Here is a 19,636-nt window from a genome sequence, read left to right as displayed (position 1 = left end):
ATATACCAAGAGTGTGTTGCTTTATGATTTTTAGACATGAAGGCATAGAAGTAAATTAAGAATTCAGTGTTTTGAGAATCACAGATCATCATTCTAGAATGAAGCTACCTCTTATTTACTTCACTCAAAATATATTTATCAACTTCCTAGTATATTTCAACCAACAACTGTCTACAACTCAAATCACCATGAATAAGTTTACATCCCATCACTCTCTTTAAATATAAGAAACTCAAAGACTGATTAAGATGCTCTGAGTGCTTCAAACAAGCATGATAGTCATTGCTCATTAAAGCCAAATGCTCTGAATATTCTTGCTGACTGTACAGCCAAACATTGTTACCCACCTGAGCAGAAGGTAGAGGCAAAATTCTGGAGGGCTGAGTCCACTTCCTCCACACTGGGCAGGGCCAGGAGGCGAGGAAGGAGGCTCTCGAGGGACTGCACAAACAGCCTGGCGCTGTGCTGGTCAGCTTCCTGGTTCTTCAATAGTTTGAGAGACAGAGCAGCAGTTCGCAGGGACCTGTGGCCCAGACAGTCCCGAGGGGTCTGCTCTTCATCAGCTAGGGAACAGTTGTCCGACCCAATGTCCGACACATCGGACCTCCCTGAGTCTTTTTCTGCTGCCATGGAGTACTGATCACAGGAATCAAATTCCGTCCTCGAAAGGTCCTGGTCATCTACACTAAAATTGCTCTCACTGTATCTAGATCCGTAGGATCTCATCCTGCAGTCCACTGACAGGAAGTTAGTTATATCAGGATATGCAACAGTGTGGCTTCTTTGAACAACATCTGGTTGGTCTACGGCTTCTGCTTCTGACACTTTGCTCAGTGTCTCCTTGCCCTCCTGGATGGCTGGAGACTTGAAGCTGTTCTTGTGGTATTCGGAGTGGTCCTCGGGCGTAGTCTGACCCAAGTCCCCCTCCAGAGTGGTCTGGCCTGTGTCCGTGGTCACACTAATGCTGATGTCAGGGCTCCTCTCATTCCCCGACTCCCAAGGCGTGTGCTCTGAGGACAGGACTCGCCGCTGCCAGCGGAAGTCGGCCTCGTTGATCTCCATAGAGTCTCGGCTGGACTCAGCCCCATCCTTCAGCTCCTCAAGGCGCAGAAGCAGCAGCTGGACTTGACCTTCGCTCAAGCCCTTGCCCTGGCTGAGCTCATCTAAGGCCCCAAGCAAGGTGCAGACGCAGGACACAGCAGCATAGCAAGCTTCAATGCCACCCTTGATGCATGCTTCAGTCACGCCATCCATGATGCTAAGTGTTCAGAGGAGGAAACGAAATCAATACATAAAACCTGGATAAATGTTCCAACATGAACGAGGACTGTTAGACGGGTGAACAGTGTAGTATTCAAAACACATAATCAAATTTCCCTGAAATTAAATGGTTTGGGCAAAAAGTATATGAAACAAACATGCTAAGGCTGGCAGAGGAAAACCTCCAGATGGAATGGCCCACCCTGAATCGCACTCTCAGAGTTGTCTGGTTTATTTGGGTACAAACAAAATTCCAGTTGAGAATTTATAATCTTCATAAGAATAGGCAATGGATAATGTCACCTTTGTATTATGCTCAGTTTTCAAACAGAAAATAGTTATAATGCCTATGATTATGATAACATGGACATCTTTTATAAAATAAACACATTCTTGAACAGATGCATGTGAATAAAACTATTACAAATTGGATAATATTCAATTTTGTGGAGAGAGGATCTACATGAAAAAGAACCCTATGGCTACTGTATTTAATTCAAAAAGTTTTCCTAAAATAACCCCAATGAATAATTTTTGTATGTTTCATTTTGTACACTGGGTTCAAGCCAATATGAAAATATAGACAGTTATATGATTATAATAAATTGGGATAAGACCTCTCCTATGGCTTGTGGAGATGTTATTAAATAGCTACTTTCATACAGTGTAGATTCATAAAATTTCAGGGATTTGGAACTAAGGAGAATTCAGAAAAGTAGTCTTCACCAAGCAATATTGACCCAAAAAGAGAAAGAATCATACAGTTTGAGAAGATCCAGATGAGACTTTCTTTTTGATATTGATCTTTTTCTGGATTCAGGTTCAGTGGAGCTGGGTCCTGCTAAATCACAGAGACGCTGTGGGCTCCCAAGTAGCTATAAAAAAAAGGAAAAAAAAAAAAAACCCAGAAAAGTGAATATCATAAAACGAACAAACAGAAAAAATAATAAACCAACAAAAAAACCCCAAGGGTTTAAAACTGTGAGATCAAATAAACATGTACTTTCTCTACTGAGTGATACAGTCTAAGGAGAAATACAACTATTTGGAACTTAAATCTTACTAAGACTGATCCAGGCGTTCTTGACATGGAGACTGGGTTTCTAAGCTCCCTGGTTCAGGACTGGCTTCAATGAGAAAAACCTAGAAGAAACTGTTTCAGAATTTTTCATAGCCCAGAACTAGAAAGCACTTGCACCTATATTCCTTAGTGAGACTGACCTGTAATTTAACTTTCCTATACTCTCATTGTCTTATTTTGCTATCAAGTTGTCTAGTTTTTGAGAAGTTTTCCTTCTTTCAATTCTCTGGAAATGTATATGTATTAGTAGAATTACTCATCCTTTGAATGTTGTTATAACTTCTTTCTAAAGCTGTATGGGGCCAGTAAATTTTTTAATGAAAAGATTTTTAACTACTGATTCAATTTCATTCAAAATAATGGGACTATTTGGATCTTCAATTTCTTCTTGAGCTAATTTTTTGAAGGCTGTGTTTTTTCTTAGGGATTTATGTACTTTCTCTAAGTTTTCAAATTTATTGGCCTAAAGTTGTCTTAATACCTTCTTTAATTTCTTTAATGTTTACTATATCTATAGTTACATGAATTTTTTTTTATTCTTATTTTTGTTTTTACCTAGTCTGGAATTTTTCTATTGCTTTTTCCAGGAATTTAAAATTTTTCTTTTCAGTGTCCTGGTGTTTTTCACTTTACCGATCCACTATACTGTGTTTGCTTTTAATCACATTATTTTCTGATTTTATCATTTTTCCTCCTTTCTATTGTCTGAATTTAATCTGCTCTTCTTTTTCTACCTACCTAAGTTGAAGGATAGAACGTTAATTTTAGGCTATTTTTAAATATAAGCAATTGCTTTGGCTGCATCCTACAAGTTTTTATGTATAGAACTTTCATGATTGTTCAGTTCTAATTTTTCTTTCCAGCTGGTAGAAGTCCTAATAAAAAAATTTCAGTTTGAGGTTAAATTCATTCAAGAAAAGTCTGGTTAATTGAGTGTATTGGAACAGACATCCTATCCCTATGTCCATTACTTTCAAAGTGACTGATATTCGCAGGAAAGGTATGTTAAGTAGAAATAGTTACATCTTAAGGGACACTCTTTCTTTCTTTCCACATGTCGTTAGTATCCTAAAAATTGGGAACCTCTGCTCTCCTGGAGGCACAAAAATAAAGCTTCCACTTTCCCTCTACACATTCTGTTTCTTTGAGATTGAAATGCCCTCTCCCTTTGCCCCCTCACACACACCGCCAGGCCTGTATCTAAGTGAAATGGTTAGGCCTATGGGCCTCTAGCTGTCCCACCTCTTGCTAGAAGGGTAAGTGCATTTCAGAGGGAACAAAGTGGGAACTATCACTTTCTCTTGGGATCCATTACATTCTCTAAACTAACTTTACCAGTAATCGATTAGATGATATATTTTAATTCAACCTGAGTTTCTCAGTTGTTTCTGAATCTGGAGGGAAAGAAGACTGAGTGATTAGGCTTCCGAAGAACCCTCAACAAATAATTAAAGAGAGGCAAGACATGCTTAGTTTCAGCTTCTTCAGGTGGGAATGAAGATATGGTATCGATGGTTGGGTTGTCATAGGTCTGATAAGATTAGGGAAGGTTTTCAAAAGCTGGAACCATGGGAGAGAGAAAAGTAGGCAAGGTGTACTTTTTGATTACTGTTCATTTTTGGGGAACGTGGAAACAGAAAATATACTTTGAAAACCGAAATGTCCTGCAAGTCTTTGGTTAATAGGTGCATAGTACATATGGGCAGAGTGACAAATTAGAAACAGAACAGGGAAATAACGCGCACTAAGCGTTTTAACTCCAAAAGGCTAAACAAACATCCGGATGCTCGCCCAGTGGTTTTGTGTGCATAAACCCAGCATATTTTGGTTTCTAGGTTACCAACTTCCCAAATTACTGGTGTTGCCATAGTGAGTAGAGGCACTGCTTTTCAGAACAACCTGGCCCACATTGGTCTGCGGTGCTCATGGGGCAGTAACTGCCTGGACATGCTACTCAGGCGCTGGTGTCTAACTCCAGTCTTGCCCAGCAAAATAACCTTGGGAAGCTAAAACATCTCTGAAAAGGGGGAAAACAGAACTAATTACCTTTGCATTGGTAAAGAAATTATTTAAAATACATTTAGACCCCTACATACCCCATATGCAAAGTATTTACTTAGCATTCAGGTATCAAGTGGCTCTACTGTGGGCAGCAAACAACTCCAGTGCCTGTCAACCAATGAGAGGGAAGGAAAGGTTGCTGCTGCCTACAAAATGCCCTCTTTGCAGATAGTCCATCTTCAGGTCCACCTGTCATTGAATCCAAATTGATTAAACACTTATTCTGATTCAAGCGCTGTCGTGTTAGATACCAGGAGAAACACACAGAAGCAACATATAAAACATATATTTTAGGAGACAAGAAGTCTGTTTCATGTTATACTGTAAAACGATCAGTGTGATGCCGCATAAAATCAATTGCTAAATGGTAGGATGGGACTTAAAGAGTAAAATTAGTGGTCTGAGGAAGCAGAGCCATACAGGAAAAGGATTTCGATAGTCAAAAGGCAGCTATATTTAGAACATCTGGGTTCATGTTTTAACTCTATTACTCACAAGGTAACAACTTCTCATGGACTCATTTCTCCATTTGGAAACCGGCATAATATTACCTCCCTAAGAGAGATTGTAAATAAGCTAACGGGAAGTGTCCGCAGTGTCTAGCCTGTTGCTACCAACCACTCAACTCTCTTACGTGGAGTGGCCAATGGGAACAGGGCAGGCGGAGACTGAATAGAGGAGGCAGGAAGGTGGGAAGCAAACAAAACAGGGCCAGTTAGATGGAATAACAGTGATCCTGGGAAATGAGAATAATGACAGAAAGGTCTAGAAATCGGGGAGAGTAATTGGGATTTGATAAGAGAGGCAATAAGGAGCCGTTAGAGAGTGAAAAGATTGTCAATAGTGGTGATTTAGTCCAGAAAGACAAAAGGAAGGACAAAGGCAGGAAACAAAGAGACAAGCCGGCATCAGGTCACTACTCTGGGCAGGGGGTAATGAGGACTAGCTATTTCCAGCCTCCATATGTTTTGTTTTTCTCTTCCTTAGGGTAGCAATATATACACCAAGTATTTGTTTAGCACTTTATACTTACGACGTACTTATATGAACTTTATCACATTTTGAACTTGGAACTTTTGGAAATATTACTATGTACAGATGGAAATATTGTAAGTTCAGAGTTAAATGATTTAGCTACTATGGCCCAGCTGGTGAGTAGCAGAGAGAGGATTTGAACCCTGGCTTTTAAACTCAGGCTAATGAAAGGGGTAGCTAAACCAGATTTGAGAAAGGGGCTGCTAGAATCATTTGTACTATAATATCAAAGTCAAGTCCAAGAGTAAGTGTGGTGTAGGAAAATGCGATAGGGTTAGGATCAGATGGACCAGGGTTCACATCTTTTCTCTTTCTTTGTGACCTTGGACGAATTACTGAATTTCTGAAGCCTTAGTTTCTTTGTGGGAGGGAAAATTCCTTTCTCTTGGCATCATGTTTCTATGGGGAGGAACATCCAATGTAATAAAAATCAGTGCTTTCTTTCACTTCTTCCCATTGGTGGTGGTGGGGGGGGGCTTTAATCTGACTGATGAATTAGGAGAAGGAGCTGAAAAGGTGTAGCAGAGAAATCTTTGAAGTACTTTTAAAATAGCTCTAGCTCCTCCTCAGAACCATTAAGGGCACACTGGGATGGCTACCGGAAGTCATGACACTGGGGGTCATGACATTAGGGAGATATGAGGCTCAAAAAGGATGGAGCAAAGGGCTTCCTTTTACTAATCACAGGTTAGTGATCCTCTTTTTTGGATAACATACAACCTGAGTATAAAATCATTTTGAAATCCAATTTTAGCAAAGGTGAGTCAATACATGTATCTGCACAAACAGCACCTAAGGGAGCAGAATGAAATCAGCCCGGGGCCCAGTCAGATGCATCAGCTTAAATTATCAAAGGGCTTTGCATCAGTAACACTTACCGCTTCTCCTCACCCCAGCTCCCAACACATGCACACACGCAGCCCTGATGATATTGCCTGTAACTGGATACTGTGTGATCGCAGGTGACTGGCAAACATTCTCTGGGTGCTTCCCGTGTGCACAACACTGTGCTCAGATGCCCTGGGCAAGCGTGGTGGCATTGTTCCTAGCTGTCCTACCTCTTTCATGACTTTGATGGCTTCCACCCGGTGCTGGGGTGGGGGATAGAGCAGCACACGGTGGTAGAGGGACTGGAGCACTGGCTTCATGGAGTCCACAGACCCCACCAGCCGGACCAGCTCGGCTGCAATGTAATAGATGGTCCGAGCCACAGGCCCACTCAGAGCTGGCGCAGTGGAGGAACAGCCGGAGCCACGGCCATGGTCGGAAACTCCTGGAGACGCAGAGTCCGACTCCATGCTGGTCCCTGCACTGCTGCTGTGAGCGGAGGTGATGGTTTTGTCAAGAATTGGATTCCCCAGAATCACGATGAGAGCAGGGCAAAGGTTTTTCCTGGGATGAGATGGGAAGAAATATATATTTCATTATAAGATAAATGACCAAATGTGAACCCTATCCTGAGGGCAAATACCAGACGCCATGCAAGCGACTAATAAAAGTTGGGTTCTTTGTGGCTCCTTCTTTTGGCTATGATCTTCCCCAGTTTTCCATGCCTCTTTATCACTGCTGGGTATATGAATAAAATGCTTTTCCTTGTAAGTCAATCTAGGGCTAACCAAATAAAATATCAAGACAAGTATTAAGAAACCATCTTAATGAAGAGACTCAAAATGCTAACTGGCTCAGTTATAAAGTTTTATTTTACTATAAAGAATAAAATTATGCTTACTTCTCATTTGAGAGGTTAATTTAAAATTCCGATACATATACTGACATATATCACTCATCTTCCTCCCTCTGGATAAGCCCAGGGACACAGAGCAAGTAGCTGGCTACCTGCGGCGCTGTCACTTGTGTGAATCTCTGACTATGACTAAGTGATGAGTATTCAGGTTTAGATAGAGTACGTACCAGGATAGGGCTAAGAATAACGTTCGACAGCTCATCCCCTGCACAACTGCCTGGTGCTGTTGTATGCTTTTAGAACATGCCAGTAACCAAGAAAATAACCACCTCATTCCTGAGTCTTATGATGCACACGAAAAGCAAAAGGGCCTTGGAGGCCTATTCTATCAAATTAATCTCCTGTTTCTTTCTGTATTTTGGTCTGGTGCGTGTAAGGAAAGCAACTTCCCGACTTTCTCTTGAAAACATTTACACACAGGTGTACGGACTGGAGGGACCACAGCTGGAAGGAGCCCCTGGGGTTGGGTGAAAAAAGGCGTCAGGGTGAGCGCTCACCAGATAAGGTCCGTGAAGCCTCTGTGCAGATGCATGGAGAGGGAGGAGCTGCTGAGCACAGACAGGATGCACTCCAGGTACAGAAGCTGCAGCTGCTGACTGTCGCTGCGGAAGAAGAAAACCAACACACCAACACAGACGAAAAAGGCGATTACAGAGGCGACGTGTGGGAAACACTTGGAAAAATATTAGGCATCACATAAGTGATGGGGGGAGGTAGTTAGTGTTATGGGTTGAACTGTCTTCTCGCCTCCCCCAACCAAGTTCGTATGTTGAAGTCCTAACCCGTGGTACCTCAGAATGTGACCTTATTTGGAGACAGGATCTTCACATAGGTAATCAAGTTAAAGTGGGGCCATTAGGGTGGGTCCCAATCTAATGTGCCTGGTGTCCTCACAAAATGGGGACATCTGGACACAGAGATACAGAGAGGGAAGATGATGTGAAGGGACACAGGAAGAAGGTGATCATCGGCAAACCGAGACGAGGGGCCTGGGGCAGACCCTTCCCTCTTTCCTGGGAAGGAACCAACTCTGCTGACACCTTGATCTTAGACTTCTAGCCTCCAGAACTGAGACAAGAAACTTCTGTTTTTTAAGCCACCCAGTTTGTGGTACTTTGTTACAGCAGCCTGAGCAAACTAATACAGGTAGGGTGATTTTTTTTTTTTATTAATGAATTTTAATTTTTAGAACAGTTTTAGATTTATAGGATGAAATGAAGTTATTGTACCCACCCCTGCACATGCTTTATCCTGTTACTAACAGCCTATACTAGTATGGGACATTTACTACCATTCATTAAAAAATACTGATATGTTATTTTTAACTAAAACCATAGTTTATTCCAGAAATGTTAATTCTTAATATGTTCCATTGTCTAAACCTTTCAAAAGACCACTCACCATGTTACTTTTAAATGGTCAATGCTTAACTAACTCGCATTTAACTTTTCTTGTTTTGGAAGGCAACATGGTTTTTCAATGGACAGTTTTATGGGGTACACATTCCTATACTCAGATTAAGTTTTCTGCATAACCCCCTAGAAAGTATTAAAATCTAGGTGGGTATCAAGTGACAGATAGGAGTATGGAAGAATTTAATGTGTAAGGACACATTTACTACAAATATATAATAAATACTTTTAAGAGAATTCATTCGGAAATCCTGTATAGAATGGAAATGTTCAAAAAAAGGAGAAACTTGTTTCTAAAAATAATTTTTGGTTGTGCCTCTTTTGTCCTAAAGTAAATAAATGCCAAAAAGAAGGTTATGTCCTTAATAATTCAAATAACTCCCAGAAGAAGGGGGTGAAAGGGAAAGGCAAGACCAGTGACAGGCAGGCTGGAAACTTAAGGAGACAGGAAGGAAGAAAAGCTAATACTAGACTGTCCAACGCCCAGAAGGTCACTGCCAAAGTGAGAAAGGCTGGGCAGTTGTAAGACAAAGGATGATAAAATAGGGAGCTGGGGGGGGCCCTCATTTAAGTGCTACGTTAAATAAGTTGGTGATACGTCTCTGTAAAATTGACATTAAGCTCCAAAACCAGTTGACAAGCTATAGCCCAAGGGCAAAATCTTACCCAAGGCCTGCAAAACAAAACAAAATGGACAGGAAACAGACAGTGTGTGACCCTTTACAGAAAAAGTTTACTGACTCATACTCGACAATGATCTCCCTGGTCAAGAGAGAAGCGTGCAATGACTACAATAATGTCATTATTTTGAAAAAGGAAATTCCACTTCTATTTGGATGGACTCTGCAACACCCATGAAAGGTGGAAAAAGAGGTGGGTAAAGGCTGAGTCTCTAACAAAACTATTACTATTTGCCAAGAGGAAAGTGGTGGCTAAAGGAAGAATAAGAAAGGCAAGACATAATAAGCCACTCTCGGGCCAGGTAAGGACTTGATGTTTCTACACTCCTACGTCCACAAGCTTCCCCACGCTTCTGAACAAGACATGGTTCCTGACTGAAAATGGCACGTTCTTTATTCTCGTGGGAATAGAGAGATAAGTAAGTATATAAAGCACTGTGTAGGAAGTGTTATAAATGAATATTTTAACACAAGTTTCCATGGGAGCATATAGGAGCAGTATCTAACTGTCCTCAGAACAATCCAGAAAGAATTTCCAAAAGAAAAGCCATCTTAGTAGAGAACTAAAGTTCAAGTGAGAACCTCACATGGAGGCACTGGGAAGAGAGTGTATGCAAAGTGTGGGGTGGAGTGGGGTGGGGGGCTGTAGTGGACCACAGTCTGAGTATGTCATCAGCCTGAGGTGGCGCTGGAGAGGCTGGCAGAGGCCACATCAGGAAGGGCCTTGTAGGCTATGCTAAGATATCTGAATTTGATTCTGCAAGTAGAAGAGTGACATGACCATATTTATATTTCAGGATGATCATTCTGGATGCTGTAGAAATGAACAGGTTGTGAAGGGCAAAATAAAAGGCCCACAACATCAATTAAAAGCCACATTTTGAAAAAATCAGTTCTGAAAAGACTGCCTTTGCCGTAGTCCCAGGCTAATCTTTCTGACAAATCAATTGGTTATTAAGAAAAATAATTCTTAAATGCTATAATTCAAAACTGTCTCTTTATCTCTTAAACCATCAGTCTAGCATCACTAAACTAACTATAGACAATAAAAATTCTCAATTTCTGGAATCACTGGAAATAAATCCATAGAAAAGCTATGAGTAGTCAAGGTTCCTATGAGTATCTATGAAGTGTGCCGAGGCATCAGACTCGACGGGGAGAAAGCATTACCAAGGTAACTGGCCCAGGAGTCTCCTTGGAGACCGAAAGTGGCAGCTTTTCTGTGGGCTGCGACAATCTGGAAAAATGAGTGCTCATGGCCTTACATGAGTCATATCATTAGAGTAGCTGTTTGAAATGGAAGCACCTTCTACGCATGCCCCTCACTAGACACGGATATGCATGTGCACAGCGTGTGTGTGTATGTTGCATATTTGATTGCAGACAGACAAATATGTGGGATGCGCAAGGCAGACAGGAGCCTAGAAACCGGCCAAGTCTTTAAAAACATACTAGGGAAAAATCCGCCTACATTGTGAGTCACTCTGCCTGGTCTTTTGTTCGAGCATTTCACAGCTGGCAGGTTGAGTATCTGCTGGTCTAATTCTCTGCTCATATCTGAATTTCTTCCCAGGCACACAATCCACGGAGAACACCTCTCATGAGTGGACCAGTAGGCCGTGTGGGCGAAGCTGCCCCATCCTAGCAAGGCTGCCGTGAGGGCGATCTGGCAACATGTCCTGACTCTGTGGTTCTGAGAATATTGTTTTATCTTTAACCATTCTGACTTTGCTTCCCTTAGAAACAGTTAGAATCTAGTTAGAAAAAGGAGATGGAGTTAAGTAACTGTGTAAGCAGAGGAATGGGATCAGAACACATGACGTGAACACTTAGCCCCATTGGTTCCAAGACTGCTTTGGTATAGCTTCCTCTCGACCAACAGGCAGAGAAAGAACAAATATCTTTCTAAGCCCAATTATCCTTCCAAAAATTCTTGGATCATGTAACTCAGCAAGCATCATGTTACTCAACTTGCCTAATATATAATTCTATTAATACTGTGTCTCCAAGACATCTGAGTTATTCTGAGTACCTGAACACATATTCTGAGTACCTGAACATGGCACATATCACGAGTGCATACCACTAAAGAGCTAAAGCCCTATGAGGGATCTGAACATCAATTTTTGAAATGATTGCTGAGGGGCAGTAATAACCATAGTGTGATTTTACAGAAAGAAGACATTTAGAAGGTAGGAGAGGTGTCAGATTTAGCTAACAGAAATAAAAGGAGTTAAGGTAGTGAAAGCAGAAGAAATTGTAAAAGGTGTGAAAACATAACAAGAATTAACAGACCCACCAGAGCGAGAGCAGCCAAGAGCATGGTACGGTCTGACCAGGTAGACTTAAAAGGTCTTCTGTTTAAGCAACACTAAGCATCTTTAGCAACAGAACCCCCATCTTAGGGTAATGGACTTGTGATGGGAGAGACACTATTCAAACAAGGTGAACAGTGTCCAGTAGCAGAATTACAACTGGAGAATTGTACTGAAAAACCAAGCAAGATGATGAGAACCCTATAAAACTATTAAGCTGTATATAACAGTATGTCTAAAGTATCTTTGATCCAAGGTCCAATGAGAAACCATAAGAAAACACATGCATGTCACATGAATTATTTTCCCCATTTAAAGCCTATTCTCAAGTTATATGGTTCAGAAACGTTTCCTTTTCTGTGTGTGTAACGAATAGAAATCTATGACCTTTAGTTTCTGATCTGTATGTGCAGTGAATGAATGTGAAGTGTATTTTGCATGAATGTGAAGTGTGTTTTCCTAACAATCTATAGTCAAATTTCTGACGTAAGAAGCTCAACACTCCTAACGGCATCATAAACTAGAATTAGCACTGAAAATTCTGAAAGTAAGCAAACCATTTTAGAGGTAATATATATCAAATCATTACTACATGCTGGGTACTATGAGGTTAAAAAATTCTACTTATACCAGGGCTTCTTAGAAAGTATTAATACTGAATGTCTATAATAATAACAGGAGGCATAACCTCAGACGGTTGCAGGTAAAATAGGTCATATATCATTCTACAGATGGGGTTCCCAGTAGCTGATGTTAGAGCCATCCAGGTTTTAAAGAACATTGGACTTAAAGCCCTTACTAGAGTTAGCTGAAGACTCTTTCCTGACCCATCGACAATGGTACATTTTAAATCTACCATTTATAGAAGCTATAGACTCATTCTGATTTATCCTGATGGCTAGTTTTTAATTTTGAGTGGCATAACTACCATAACCTCCCCAATTTTTCTAGCCTTTGAAAACTTTAGTTTTCCCTTGGTAAACTACTTAGGAAAAAAAAAATGTTTAGCGTATTGGTTTTCCCTTGCCTACAAAATAGCGAACATTTATATTTTTAAAAGTTTTAGCGCTCTTTGCTTTATTCTCTAATAATGCTAAGACCTGAGGAGGTGGGGGAGGGTGGAGAAGAAGCATCCTCGATAGCTGCCAACTACCTAAGCTATCAGCTCACTGTGCTGCTCCGCTGGTGAATATAAACCCACTTCACAGAATGCTAACATCAAATGAGGACTCTCCATAGTGGTGATGGAACAAGAGGAAAGCCAATCAGCAAATGCATCTGAACAGAGCCTGAAAAAAATTCTGTACAACCACGAAAATGACCAAATATCATCCTCTTCTATGAGTGACTCCTGCTTTTTTCCAGTGACAACTCCCATCTGTTCCTCCACCGACTAGATAAAAACAAAGATGCCCAGTGCTAGGATTGTCCCTGCTTTCTCTTTAACCCACTGCAAAGAATCTAACTCAGGTTCAAATCCTATGGCAAACCCTCCGGATGCCCCATGGCTCTCCATGGTGTACAGGCTCCTTCACTACAACAAGTTAATAAACCCAATGCTGTCAACCTCAGGTATGTATTCCTGCTGATCTTTGGCTGCTGGTCATCACTAGTCTTTTAAGTGATTTTTTTTCATTTGGTCCTTACGAAAACCCTAATATATTTTATATTTCTAATATTATAGCCCATGAAATGTAATAATAACAAACAACATATCAATTATTTTACAGGGTACATAAGCTTAAGGTGATTGAGATCTTTGCTCAGAGTCAAGGGCTAGTAAGAGACAGCATAGGTGCTTCACCCCAGTAATCCAGCAAAAATGATGCAGTGAGACAAGAGTGATTAACGTCGCACATGATTATATCTTAGTAGAAAACAAGCCAAGAGAAACATTCCAGCTGCGATGTAACAGCTGGCTTGACTATGATGGAGAGGACCTGGGCAGGGGCGGGAGGAGTTAGCACTGGAAGAGACCTAAACCCTGTTCACGGATGGGGGGAGGGAACAGGATACTGTTGAGAGTAAGGAGGGTAATTATAACTACATACGACAGGCATAACCTGGGACTGTCACGTGGGGACCCTACAGATGGGGTCACTGTAGTTGGTGTCAGAGCCATGAGGTTAAGATAATAACCTGAGTCTTAGCCCTGCTGCTCCAACTCTCCATGGACAGAAAAGATGGGGACCTGAGTGGTCACAAGAGGAACCATTTATACCACATCCCTCCTCAAGGAAAATAATGCCCAGACCCAAGGCCTGCATAGGGTCCAAGGGTAGGAGACACTCAAGGGTGGGGATGGAGTGATTCTAAGCTTAGCTTAAAAATAACCCTGAATTTATGAAGGAAAAAAGAAACAACAAAAACTAACAACAAAAACACCCTTCTGCAATGTTTCCAGCAAGCTGAGAGACTGCATTCATGTTTCACCCAGACTACTTCTCCCAGCTCATTACTGCATATAAAACTCTACAAGTAAAAGTTTTCTGAATTATCAAGTGTTCTAGTTACCAGTAAAGGACAGTTCAATGTGTTTTTTACAACTCAAAGGGAACTTCCGAATCTCACCACGCTGTAGAATTTTGCAACTAACTACATATGTCACGGGAAGAGACTTTTCATCTCATCTGGGAAAGTCTGACCTTTTTATGATTTGGCTTTACTTTAGGTGCATAAGTTATGTCATTACTGTATGGAAGGTTGGAGCAGTGACATCACCTAAATGAACTAATATTACTGATTAAACTGGTATGCGAAAAACAACAAATATATACGTCGGATTAACATGTTCTTTTTAAAGATGTGCCTCTGTGCTCAGAGGCCCAGGAAATGTTAGAGGAAATAGAAAAAAGACCACACAGTCTAACTCTGCCATTTAAGGGGAGAGGAAGGCACAAAGGTTCGATGAGAAGACTCAGCTGAGTCACAAAGCAGGGACGTGTCCCAGTTAGGACCAGCCCTCATGTCCAGTAGCTCGTAGTCAACATTATTGCCATTCAGCTCCATGCTAGAGGAATTAACTCTTCTTTGCAAGGTATTGTTGTCTCATTTTCTCATCAGAAAATTATATTCTTCAGTAATAATACTGGGCAATGCGGGCTTGCCCAAGTTCAACTGAATATATTTATCAAGAATGATAAGTGAATACCAAAAGGAGGAACCACTGTCCCTAAACTCTGCAATTGTAAGGGATGCTATAGACAAAAGTTACTTCAGAAATAGACCGCTGGTGACTCAGGGCATCAATGTTGAAGGAACTTACTTGATGGCGGCTTGTAGCTTCTCACACAGAACAGTGAGCACAGAGACCAGGTCGTCACAGAGGGCCTCCACTGTCGACCCTTCAAACAGAGGAAGTTACAGGCATTAGACATCGGCGGGGCACCGAAAATGCCCTCAACAGTCCTTCCCATCCTCCATTTTCAATGTTTTCAGGACTGTAAAGATGACTTTCAGATGCCGAGCCTTTTTCTTTTTTCTTTTTTTTTTGGCAGGAGGGGGAAGGGGGCGATATTTATAAAATCATTCTATGTTAAAGTGAAGATTTTATGGGAACTGCATTTACCAAGCAAGAGGAACAGACAGGTAGAAAATGTTGGAATATATAAAAATGTTGGAGCTTCAAAAGGAGAAAAGAAGCCATAGAACTTTCTGGATAACAGCCCAAGAACATAGCAAGAGGCAGCTAAAATAATATATTCAAGCAATGCTTTAGAAAATGACTTAGAGCATCATCTTTCTTATTTATTCATTTACTCTTCTACTCCTCTCTCCTTTTCAATCCCCCTTTTATATCTCTTTTTCACTCCATGTCTTTTTCCCTATTAGCAACTAGCAAAAATATCGAAGAAAAGCAGATTCTTCTAATATATTTTAAATTACTGAATAAAATCTGAAAAACTTGAATTTCAATTTTTAATCAGGTAGTTTGAATTTTCCGTATCTTTCAGAAAACAACACTACCAAATTTTTTTTTTAAAAAAAATTACACTGCTTCTCAATTATATGTAGACCTCTATTTTTTCTTTTCCTGTGGGTCAGAATGAAAGTTTCTGACCTTGATTTCTGTTCTTCTGTAAAATTCCCTGTGAGATGACTCATTTTTCATATCGAAAAGTTGGTACTTCACAAACATACTTTGGGTGCAATAGCACTTCACACCAAACAGGTTTTTCCGAGCCTCTATCCAATTCTCATTTTAACAATTAATAAACCTGACTTCGTGAAGAGTAAAAGAGTAAAGTAACTAAAAAACAAAAAACAAACAAACAAAAACAGCCTTCAATAAGATTTGGGAGGCGTTAGTTTCCCCTGACACAGTTGGAACAAGAATAGATGTGTTTGGCATAAAGAATGTAGGAACAGAGGAAGACAACAGCTGGTTAAATCACACTATGTAAGGCAAAGCTAAGCAGAAGCTCCAAGGAGAGTAGAGAACTACCCTGAGACCACCCACGCATCTCGACATCCCTAATACCACACATAGAGGAGGCATTCTTATACCTGCTTTTTAAAGTGAATTAGTAAAAATCAAATCCAATACCTTGATTCCTGAATTCCTGCGGGATATCCGGGTTTTCAATTATCTAGTAAGGGAGACACACACAGGTCAATTAGGAGATTCAGGCAAGAAAATTCCTGACTCTTAGACAATGGAAAATTCTAGGATACCAAATACCATTCTGAGTGCTCTGGGCTCAGTTAACTGACTTAAGCACACCCTTTGGGTCTTGATAGCATTTCAAGACTATGAAAAGATAATGATGTCTGGAAGTGAGCTTAGCAGTTCGAAAAATGTATTTAAACAAAACATAATTAATTTAAGAATCCACAAACTTCTGGGGAGTTTAAGCCCCAGGATGCTGACTTCTGATCCCAGAGTGCTGACTTATGTATGATCTGGGAAAATACCTCCACCAGAGGTGAGTTACCCTTGCACAGATAACATTTTGTCCCAAGGTCAAAGACTACACTTTGATTGCAACTAATGAATACAAACTCTTAGTCTTAGAAGGATAAGATTTCTGGACTTCAAAATACAGGTCCAAAGATGACTGCTGGTCAGAAGCACCAGCTTCTTATTTGTTGGGGGGAGCGTATTAACTTCCAACTGTCTGACCAGACCAACCTACTCTAGGCTCTGGCTTGGTAGATCTAGAACTATCAGGGTAGAGACAGAATGATGAGGGAAGGGAGAATAGGAAGGGAAAGATATTACTAATAGTTAGACTTACTTCCCATTGCAGAGAAAATTCAGTGACTATTGAGCAGAGAATAGGAAGGAGGTTCTTCAATCTCCCTACCTTTTAGCACTGGGAGATAATAAGAAGGCATTTTCAAGCTAATCGACTACCAGACACACAAAGCATCCCAGGGTACTGTTTTTGTTTTGTTTTCAACTTGTTATAGGCACATATTTCTACTATTCTGTGTTCACTAATTTACAAGCTCAGCTGCTTCCAGTGCATCCTTTGTGAAATGCCATGCCAGTGCCTACAGCTCAGCACATGGCTAAATACAAGTTTGGAACATTTCATGGAGGAAACACTTCTGAGTCATTTTTAAGGACAGGAGAACCACCACTACCTATCCCCTGCTAACACACAGCATTATTTCTTTTTGAAATGAGTAAATTGCAATGTAACAATAGCATCTGTAATTTAAATAATAATAAAGCTTGATAGTAACTCAGGGTTTCTGAGGATACAAAATCAAATTGTGTGATGTGTATTAGGAGTCAGAGTGGGGTACGGATAGACATTAGGTTAAAGATACATTTCATGTTAACACTTTTGGCATTCTAGATTTTCTTCCCACTGTATTTAAGTCTTCCTAATTCTGAGATGGCCTATAACATCTTTCTAGTGATGGGTCATGCCACATTCTGCACACACCTTCCCCAGGTAATGCTAAGTGTCCCAGGGGAGAACACACTTAGACAGAACCTCACCATTCCTACGGAACATTCTTCTTTAACAGTTTTTTAAAAATAACCATTCTTAGGAGGCGAAACTTATCCCTCTCTCTAGTAGACATCACAAATGCTGCAAATATTAGTATACTGAGAATTGTGTTTTTCTGGGATGTGGAAACAACTCCAGAGACCTCATAAGTAATAGAAAGAAAATTACAGGAAACATTAATCTTCTACCTAATTTGGGATCTTGCCTTGGGTAGGGTGAGTCCAGATGGTCGCTGATGAGCAGGACCAGAAGGTTGATTAGGCTCACAGTACACGGGACAACCCTTCGGTTTTATCTAGATCTCTACAACTACACCTGTTACCATTCTCACACAGGAGCAACATGAGCTAGAAGGCTGAGTCATTTTACTTGAAACCTAATACTCTCCTACTTATAATTTTAAAAATAAGATCAAATGACTAATACAACTGAAATCACTTTCAAACTAGAATGTTTCATTTACATGTTTCATTCTAAAACATTAAGATATCATTACTATTATAGTATTTCAACATGTAACTATTTAACAAGGATGGATTATGATCATATTAGTGTAAGAATTCTCAACATCTTACGTTTATTTCCATTAAAAATACAATAGACTAGTGGTTCCAAGAGGATGGAGGGGAGGGGAGACATAGATGGGGTAAAAGGGTCAAAGATGTGGTGAGAGAAAAAAATCTAACTATGGGTAGTAAAAAAAAAAAAAATAATATATATGCATATGTATATATATATGTGTATATGTATGTGTGTGTGTGTGTGTGTACATATATATGGATATGTATGTGCCTTACTGTTGAATTGTACACCTGAAACTTACTGGATTTCTTAACCAATGTCACCATAATATAATTAAATAAATAAAAAATTTTTCCTAATGTTTTCTATTTATAGATTTGAATTTCTTTTAAGCTATTATTGCCACATCCCCATATTCAAAATGCTAGCATAAATAAAATAATTTTAACAAAGAGGAAGCTAATAAAAATATCTCGAATTAAAACAATTACTTTTTAAATAGAAATTTGGGCTTTGGATGCAGTAAATACAAAAGAAAATAATTTTTTAAATTATTTATTTTTTTATTTTTATTTTTTAACACTGACTGTCAGAGTTCATATTAATAGCTTGGGCTGAGAGTCAGTTAGGAGATCAGGGGTTTAGTTTTGGCTCTTTCACTGATAGGCTCATTAACTTTAGATTTTGATTTCACTTCTCTGGGCTTCATTTTCCTCATCTGTTTTATGAGGAATAAATAAATTTTACTAGACAATCTCAAAGATTCCACTTAATGTCGTGATTTTCTAAAAATTAGATAATTATTTAACTTAAAAATTAGAAATATTTGAAGTTAAACATGAATTCTTAATTTCTATAAAATTCATTTCTGAGAAATTTCAGACTGCCATGAGATTTCATACTCTAAAAAATAACTAATGAAATATTCATTTTGGAATACTTCCTGCAGACTTTAAAATAATTTTAATCTGAATTATTACAGAAGTTTTTTTTAATACCAATTTTGAAGAGAAATCATCTCATTAACATTCCCAGAAAATAATTTATACAAGAAGCCAATTACATTTACATTTTCCCCAGGAACACTCATTTTAGATAATCTGTTCAAGTTTAGAGCAAAAAGCTCCAGTTGGCTTTGATGACAGAAAGAAGACAAATCCATTTTTATTTACCCAGCTTTACCTTCTGCCACAATCGTTTAGTTAATACAGAGAAACACATATACCAAACCTCAAAGTATGTAACTGCTATTAATTTTGTATCTACTTCTGGTATTTGTTGATATGTCACAACACTTTTATACGAAATTTTTAGAGCCAAGAAGTTTTTAAGCAATTACTTAAAACGTGAATTTTAAAATAATGACCAAAAACTAACAAATAGTAAGAAAAAACAACTCTGAAAGCTTTGGAGTGAAACAGGCAAATAGATATTTAAAGAGTTTAATTTATATAAATGTCCTTCCGAACCAAGCCAGCCCTTGCTGGGGTGTCAGTAGGGAGCAGCCCTGGGGAGACATGTACAACGTGGGACACACGGCATGCAGTTACACAGAGACAT

General features: G+C 39.6%; 1 protein-coding gene across 2 annotated transcripts in view; it reads right to left on the bottom strand.

Moving 5' to 3' along the window:
- The window catches only part of ARFGEF3 (ARFGEF family member 3), a 145,322-nt gene that overhangs the window by 59,941 nt on the left and 65,745 nt on the right, over positions 1 to 19,636 (bottom strand). For both annotated transcript variants that reach the window (XM_016132679.2, XM_016132680.2), the window contains 6 exons: positions 16,135 to 16,177; positions 14,854 to 14,932; positions 7,679 to 7,783; positions 6,496 to 6,829; positions 2,023 to 2,135; positions 348 to 1,258 (listed from right to left, as the gene is read on the bottom strand). In XM_016132679.2, coding sequence (XP_015988165.2) covers positions 348 to 1,258; positions 2,023 to 2,135; positions 6,496 to 6,829; positions 7,679 to 7,783; positions 14,854 to 14,932; positions 16,135 to 16,177 — 1,585 coding nt within the window. The remainder of the gene's footprint in view (positions 1 to 347; positions 1,259 to 2,022; positions 2,136 to 6,495; positions 6,830 to 7,678; positions 7,784 to 14,853; positions 14,933 to 16,134; positions 16,178 to 19,636) is intronic.

Source organism: Rousettus aegyptiacus, unplaced genomic scaffold, assembly GCF_014176215.1.
Source record: "Rousettus aegyptiacus isolate mRouAeg1 unplaced genomic scaffold, mRouAeg1.p scaffold_m13_p_1, whole genome shotgun sequence".
In the NCBI taxonomy this organism is placed as follows: Eukaryota; Metazoa; Chordata; class Mammalia; order Chiroptera; family Pteropodidae; genus Rousettus; species Rousettus aegyptiacus.
Note: the sequence above shows the minus strand (reverse complement) of the source record. Positions and strands in the feature narration are given on the sequence as shown.